The sequence below is a fragment of the Morone saxatilis genome, unplaced genomic scaffold (assembly GCF_004916995.1).
Source record: "Morone saxatilis isolate NCDOM2014 unplaced genomic scaffold, NCSU_SB_2.0 Contig21, whole genome shotgun sequence".
Classification (NCBI taxonomy): domain Eukaryota; kingdom Metazoa; phylum Chordata; class Actinopteri; family Moronidae; genus Morone; species Morone saxatilis.
This window is the reverse complement of record NW_023339774.1, coordinates 12,748,266-12,756,160: the sequence shown is the minus strand read 5'-3', so window position 1 is coordinate 12,756,160 and position 7,895 is coordinate 12,748,266. Positions and strand designations below refer to the sequence as shown.

Here is a 7,895-nt window from a genome sequence, read left to right as displayed (position 1 = left end):
GGTGGTGTTTCACGGCAAAGCCCTTTTGAGTTTCCAAACACCTTTTTATAAGTCTGAAGTCTGTCCCCTCCACCCGACCTGTTAAAACCACGCCTACGCAGCCACACAATTGGTCCGAAAGCGTCAAAGAGCCAATCAAACGGAGCGCTGCTACTCGTAACATGCAACACATCCATACAGTATGAAGCGCTATGGGCCACAGAGGCGCTAGGAAAATCACGGAGCTGGGACCTTACCACCTCTCTCTCTCTCTCTCTCTCTTCTCTCTCTCTCTCTCTCTGGCCGTCAGCGGACTTCTTTCTCTGCACACGTCTTTCTCTGAAATGTGTGTGTGCGTGAAAGAGAGAGGAGGAATAAAGTGTGTGTGTGCGTGTGAGGGTGCATGTCCGGAGCAAGTAAAGGCAGGGGGATTATTCGGCGCTATCGAAATATTTCAACACGTCGCCGTCGCTGCAGGACTGAAGCCAATAAGAAGGAACGCATTTTAACAGGAATGCCGATATTGTAAACAGCAGCAGAAGAGAAAGAATGCACTGCAGTCAATTAAGTGACTCACCCCAGTTGGTTTAATTCGACTAATGTCCGCAAGCCAGCGAGACACAGAAAGGTGTCCGATGCGCGTCAACCTCTGAAGAAAATCGGTCTCGCAGCACTTCTGAAGAATAATGGAGAACATTTTTACATTTCGCTTTGCAGACTTTTGATCACAATTCAGCAAACGACTCTAGAGATTTCCCAGCAACTTGTGAAAAAAGAAGTGGATGCTTATTTCTGCAGAGTTGAAGGAGGAATTTCCTAAGTTTGCCAAATTCAGCTTTATTTTTCTCCTCTTTTTTATTTTGTCTCCGTTTGCTCCTCTCGTACCAGGCTTCGCTGTTGTTAGAAACATTGTTTCATATCCAACAAGTCGTGCCTGCACTTGGATGAACTTCCTGATGAGAGATCCAGTCATACAAGGATCAAGTATGGCATATCATCCGTTTATACCTCACCGGGGTCCGGAATTTGCCATGAGTGCAATGCTGGGTCACCAGCCCCCTTTCTTCCCGGCTCTGGCGCTCCCTCACAGCGGCTCCCTCTCTCTCCCGGGCGCCCTGGGAAAGCCGATCATGGACCAGCTGATGGGAGCCGCGGAGACCAGCCTCCACTTCTCCTCGCTGGGGCACCAGGCTGCGGCCGCCCACCTCAGGCCTATGAAGACTCTGGAGCCTGAGGAGGAGGTGGAGGACGACCCTAAAGTTCACCTGGAAGCCAAGGAGCTTTGGGAACTTTTCCACAAGAGAGGCACTGAGATGGTGATCACAAAATCTGGAAGGTAAAATTGATTTTTGTGTCTGTGTCTGTGTGTGTGTGTGTGTCCGCGTGTGTGTGTGTGTGTGTGTGTGTGTTCACCCAAAAATGTAATATATAATCTGACGTGCAGAAGTCTGTTGTGCATATTGATGGATGATATTATACACAGATCTGTACTTATGCCACTTGGAGTTATATCTATGCAGGTATATTTCTACAATTCCTCTAGATAACGTCTTTATTTCATTCAACGCTCCCAAGTCTTAGTTAGTTAGTCTAATGTGTCTTAACTCAACTTAGATTGCAGCACAATTGGCTCGCAGTTGTCATATAAATATGACATTTATTACACGATAATATGTAGTGACTACAACACACACAAAAAAAAACAAATAATATATAGATATTTATTTTTAGCCAGACAGAAACGCTGAGATAAAGCTAAGACTTCCTGTGTGCTCACTCAGCATGCAAACTCAGAGGTCTGTGGTAAACTGAACATGTTAACAAGCAAGTCTTTAATGCTGGGAAATCAGTTGTTAGCTTTGAGGTTATTTTGTAAAATAAAAAGGGACTGTGCTTGTAGCTTCTGTATTATTAATATTAAGCCTCCAGTTACAGTAGCTTACAACTTCATGGCTCTATATCCTCATATACAAATATGCTTGCTTATAATCCTATTGTTCATTTTTCATGCCGGGTTTGTCAAAACTTTACACTGACGGATAATCCATTGAAATGCCAACATTGAGTTTTCGTCCTTATTACAGTGACAGAATACAAAGATGGCTGCTGTGTCGGTGTGTAGGCCTTTCAAGGCATTCAGAAAAATCCAGACACCGTCCAAACAGCGTTGACGTATTGTTTACAGCCTGATCAGAGATAAAGTAGAGGAAGAATATATTTAATTGTCCCCTTAACTTCTTATTCAGACATTTATGCTCTTCTTCTCGTCTCAGAAAAAAAAAAATTAAGAACAGGCTACATCACATTCCTTATCAAACTGACACAGCACTATTTATGTAAAATGAACATATATTTCTAGTAATCTAAACATATTCCAGCTTTATGTTTATATTGTTGAACATTTTAACCAGATTTTTTATTCGGCCCTACATCAGTGCTTATCATTTGTTTTCCTTTGTCACAGGCGGATGTTTCCCCCGTTCAAAGTGAGGTGCACTGGTCTGGACAAGAAGGCCAAATATATTCTCTTGATGGATATAGTTGCAGCCGACGACTGCAGGTACAAATTTCATAACTCCCGCTGGATGGTGGCGGGGAAGGCCGACCCCGAAATGCCAAAGAGGATGTACATTCACCCGGACAGTCCGGCTACTGGTGAACAGTGGATGTCAAAAGTCGTCAATTTTCACAAGCTCAAGCTGACAAATAACATCTCCGACAAGCATGGATTTGTAAGTTCAACTAATGTATGTCAATTTTCCTATTTATCAACATACCATTTTAGTTAGCCACACAATTAAATGTATTTTGATGGTTTTTTTGTTTGTATTTAATTGTATGGAAGCAGAGGAAGTCCCACTAGATTTAAGATTTGATTTGAAGATTTGGAGATCATTACAAAAATTTAAAAAAAAAATACAAATGTCATTACCTTTGAAATAATATTGTTAATTGTCAAGCAAGACAATTAAGCCTATATCTATATGGACGTCCCTGGCTCTATAACTGCTTTATTCAACTGATTAAATATTCCACCAAAAATAATTTCCATGGTGATTTTTTTTTTTATATATATAATTTGGAAGTTTTACAACCCAATATTATTTAAAAGATTCAATTCCTCCCAATAATGTGACTTTGATTTCGAATTTAAGAACATTTTAAGAAAATTAATTCTGTAACAGTGGAACATCAATAGTGCGCTAATCATTTTTATTTTCTTTCTGTGCTTGTTTGTTGCAGACCATACTTAACTCAATGCACAAATATCAGCCTCGATTTCACATTGTGAGGGCCAACGACATTCTCAAACTCCCGTACAGTACCTTCAGGACTTATGTTTTCCCTGAAACGGATTTCATTGCTGTGACTGCTTATCAAAATGACAAGGTAAGCACAATTATTGCTCATAGGCTTAACTTCATATCCTGAATATTCTCTAAAGTATAGCTTGTGTGCTTGTCCCTTTGCCCTGTCAGACGCGCTTCCCTCCCTGTCTTTCATGCTCTGCACCATTTTGTTGCCATAAAATATGAAAGACGTCATATTTGTTTGAGCCTGTGAGAGTGAGGTAACATAGTGGGGGGGATGATGTTGCGAGTAAATGCCCTATTCACCAGCCCGTGGAAGGAAAGTAATAATTCTGAGGAATGTTATACAGGTTGTCTTCCTTATATTTAATCACGTGGAAAGGATTTGGCGCAGACCCAGACTCTCTCTCCCTCTTTCTCTCCCTTTCTCTCTCTCTCTGCGTGTGTGTATGAGAGAGTGAGTGTGTGTGTGTGTGTGTGTGTGTGTGTCTGTGAGAAACTAAAAGGGGTTGGGGGTTGAGAAATGAGAGAAAGAAGAGGGCAAACACTGTGCGGTTGGATGGAGAAAAAGAAACAAAAGTGGGGGAGCGTTTTGGTTGTGTCAGACCGGGCTGCATGGTAACATTTTAGTCCCTGACGTAAAGATAATGAAAATCATCTCCTCAACTCTTTGATATTGTTGGGAAACGATGGTAGGCTAACCCCCCACCCACCTCCCCTCCCATGTGCAGCGGTAACACAGCCGGAGATTGAGAGGAAGTGGTGTGGGAGTAAAGTTTTGCAAAAGTTTACACAAAAAGCGGCATATTTCGTCCTCATGGAAAAACGTGCCAATAGGAAGACTCGTGTGCTCTTTGTGTGCGCGTGTGTGCCTGTGTGTGTTTTGTCTGTAAACCCCAAATAGTGTTATTATAGTAGCTTTAGCCTGTTGGGACAATAATCTGAATGTATTGTTAAAAAATAGCCCCTGCTTTGATTCTTTACCAGCATTTGTAAAAAAAATAAAATAAAAATAAAAATAAAAATAAAGACACACTGAATGACAACACTGTAGGGAAGTGATTTTTCAGTTGCTAATATTTACACATTAATTATTTCAGATAACCCAGCTGAAAATTGACCATAATCCATTTGCCAAAGGATTCCGTGACACGGGCAATGGGAGACGGGAAAAGAGGTAAGACAGAGGAAAAATTGCATTGTAAATAAATAAAGGAATAAAAAGGACAAAAATGTGTATACCTGGAGACAGACAGTGATCTCGGTGGATTACACCCGCGCTAAAGCTTTCACGTTAACCCGCAGGGAGTCTGGCTCCTCAGTTTCAAATCAAATAGGTACAAGGCTAAAATTTGGCAAGTACAGAAACTGCTAATTGTTAATTATTATTTTAAATTATTAATCCTAAAACGTAGAATTTTTAGAATTATAATGTGCTTTTTTTGTTTAATTTGGCATGACATGGTTGATAGATACACTGGCCTGCTAAAGCAATGGCACTGTAATGGTATTGGTACCTGCCGCATAGGTGAGTCAGTCCTATAGTCAGGGGCTTCATTATCGCAGGTGTCCAATCTAAATAAACTCATAAACCATTCATCGTGCTGCTGATATTGTTTCTGACCTGGGAGCTGTGACCACCACCTATAATAACCTGGGTAGCCTGCTTGTGCACAGGAAACAGCTGGCGCTGCAATCCATGCGTTCATACGAGGAGCAGCAGAAAAAGGAGAACGGGGCTTCAGACGACTCCTCCGGAGAGCAGGCTTCTTTTAAGTGCTTCGGCCAGGCCTCGTCCCCTGCCGTGTCTACCGTGGGCCCCCCACACCTGAAAGGTAGGCTGACAGACCCCACACTCAGTCTCAGCTCCTATCACAAGTCGTGTGTAGAAGTCGTAAAATATTGATTGTGGCCAGATATATATTTTTTTTTTACTACGTAAGAGTAAACTGTATGGATGTAAAGTGCTTACAGTCAATGGACCGCTTTTAATATTAGCTGATCACTCATATTCAGTACACTGGAAAATTTGACGGAGCAATCCTTCACATTGACTGTCTTATTGAGATGAATAGTAAAACATAATGAAAGCACGAACATGCTCACTAATTAAAGAGACAATTGTCTGTGCAGAAGAAAGATATTAGTCTGCTACAAAAATACATAAAAAATAAACAAAAATATATATTTTTAAAACTAATGTCATCTACTTCTGTGTTGTACGAGCCTAATGGAAAACAATGTTTTATTGTTCGCATTAGTGTGGACTCCTACAGTAGAAACAAGTGTCCTGCAGCTCCGTTTCTTATTCAAAGTGCAGCCACCTGACTGATAATGTGGGGTTTATTTTGATGATTCACCCATGTGCGGAAAGGTAACTGATAGTCCACTCCTTCTGCTTTGACAGATTTCTGCGACAGCGATGAGGACAGCGACGATGAGAGCAAAGATGGGCACATCAAAGATGGTCCGGACTCTAGCAAGATTTCCACGACTACGGAGGACGGGAAGGATCACGAGGCGAGCCCAGCTAAGGGACATGCCTTTAATAATAGTGACACTACCAGCAGGAACCGCGACAGCGGCCCTCGGACTGAGAAAAGTCAGGCAGACTCCAGACAGAGCCCAATCACCGTCATCTCCAGTACGACTCGCTCTGGAGAAGACCTCAAGAGCCCGAACCTGGACCAGCCCAAAACAGAAGAGTGCAGGCCAATAAGCAAAGACAGTTTCATGCCTTTGACTGTTCAGACTGACAGCCCGCACATAGGCCACAGCCACTTGCATAATTTTGGATTTCCAACAGGCTTAACAGGACAACAGTTTTTCAATCACCTTGGGAGTGCGCATCCGTTTCTCTTGCACCCCAGTCAGTTCAACATGGGAGGTGCATTCTCAAACATGGCCGCGGGTATGGGGCCACTATTGGCAGCTGTGTCCACGGGAGGAGTGAGCACCATGGACACCACGAGCATGGCATCACCTTCGCAAAGCTTGACGGGAGCGCCAGGCCTGCCCTTTCATCTGCAGCAACATGTCTTGGCATCACAGGTAAAACCTGTTTTCTTGGGCCTATGCTCAGCCTTAAAGCACATGTTGGGTTATATAGTACAGCAGACTGCAGGCCTTGGAGGCACATATGCCACATTTAATATGTCAGATATTGAAATGTCTTTAATGCTCTTCTCATCAGGTTCATGTGTGTTTTTAGACATAATTGTGAGAAAGAAAGGCAGTGTGTCTGTATTTTTGCACGTTTGTTTATTTAGTTGTATTGCCAAATAGGCTAATATTATACTGGGCTATCAGAGAGCACCTTTTATCAGCTTTCTCTTTTCTCCTGGCATTGTTGTTATGGATATTAGCCCAACTATCATTCATTAAGAAATACAAAGATTTGAGAGACAGACCACCTCAGAACAGCTGGAGGTGTTAGTCTTTTTTGATATGTGCTCATTAAGTCTCTTTTAGAGCCATTATGGCGAGTATTAAAATGCCTCATTGGTTCAGAGAGGGAAACAACATTATGTTTTAATAGACAACAAATTTGTCTTTTTCCATTTATTGCCAAAACAAGTGTTATAGCTGCAACTTCCCTTGTTGATTGCAACATGAGATAATAGGCATTTTTATTTGCAATACAAATTCTTGAACAAGCACCAAAGCTGTTTACATGCTGGGTGGTAAAGCTTTGGAATATTTTCTTAGCCCTAACAAGTTAGATTTGTGAAAGGCTGTGTGAATGGAAGCACTGAAAGCACTACAGCATGATTCTGCATTGCCTAAGTCACAACCACGTTTTGGATTAAATGTTGTCCATAAGCCAGCCAGTGTCAGACGGCGTCATTAGCCTTAAAACAAGGCATTACCAGCGTCAGTGTGTATGAAAAGAAAACTTACTGAGGACAATGAAAGTAAAGCACAAGAACTGCCCAAAGCAGTTCACTTTAAATCATTATTTTCATGCATTTGTTCCAAGACATTAATCCAAAACATACAGATGCAGCAGTCTGGTAAAAGAGTTTATCACCGTGCATTTTTTGGCCCATTCAGTGCTATTACAGTGCACTCAAGTGTTTGAACTGTGTCTATAACACCAGCCTTGCGGCTCACACTCAGTCTCTTCATTTCTCCACAGGGCATTGCCATGTCTCCGTTTGGCAGTTTGTTCCCTTATCCGTACACGTACATGGCAGCAGCCGCGGCAGCCTCCTCTGCTGCCTCCTCCTCGGTGCACCGGCACCCCTTCCTGAACGCAGTGCGCCCCCGACTCAGGTACAGCCCATACACCCTCCCCATGACGGTACCGGACAGCACCCTGCTCACCACCGCCATGCCCTCCATGGCCGGCAGCGGGACCGAGCTGAAAGGGGACGGCATCGTCCCAGCCAGCCCCGTGTCTGCTGTCACCCTGGATTCCACATCGGAGGTGACCAGTCACTCGTCCACCATATCCTCCGGCTCGGTTTCCATGTCCCCAAAGACTTGCACGGAGAAAGACGCCGCCAACGAGCTGCAGAGCATCCAGCGCCTGGTCAGCGGGCTCGATTCAAATCAGGACAGGCCGCGGAGCGGGTCCCCCTAAGAGAATTTTTTTTTTTTTTT

The 7,895-nt window shown here is 43.1% G+C and overlaps 1 protein-coding gene across 4 annotated transcripts; it reads left to right on the top strand.

Moving 5' to 3' along the window:
* Positions 1-216: 216 nt before the first annotated feature.
* Positions 217-7,889, top strand: tbx3a (T-box transcription factor 3a). Of its 4 annotated transcripts, none has more exons than XM_035667405.1 (7): positions 217-1,315; positions 2,444-2,711; positions 3,223-3,369; positions 4,391-4,467; positions 4,968-5,125; positions 5,698-6,341; positions 7,429-7,889. In XM_035667405.1, exons 1-7 carry the CDS (start codon positions 762-764, stop codon positions 7,873-7,875), a joined length of 2,295 nt encoding a protein of 764 aa, XP_035523298.1. In that variant the 5' UTR covers positions 217-761; the 3' UTR covers positions 7,876-7,889. The 4 variants fall into 4 exon arrangements, with proteins under 4 accessions (XP_035523298.1, XP_035523297.1, XP_035523296.1 ...); XM_035667404.1 differs by having other exon boundaries at positions 4,953-5,125; XM_035667403.1 differs by having other exon boundaries at positions 2,444-2,726.
* The last annotated feature ends 6 nt before the right edge of the window (positions 7,890-7,895 follow it).

Bases quoted from the DNA above. Each gene is read 5' to 3' on its own strand.
- tbx3a (XM_035667402.1), top strand. From the start codon at position 762: ATGCTTATTTCTGCAGAGTTGAAGGAGGAATTTCCTAAGTTTGCCAAA. The intron at 1,316-2,443 runs GTAAAATTGATT...CCTTTGTCACAG, and splicing joins GTGATCACAAAATCTGGAAG to GCGGATGTTTCCCCCGTTCA. The intron at 6,342-7,428 runs GTAAAACCTGTT...ATTTCTCCACAG, and splicing joins AACATGTCTTGGCATCACAG to GGCATTGCCATGTCTCCGTT.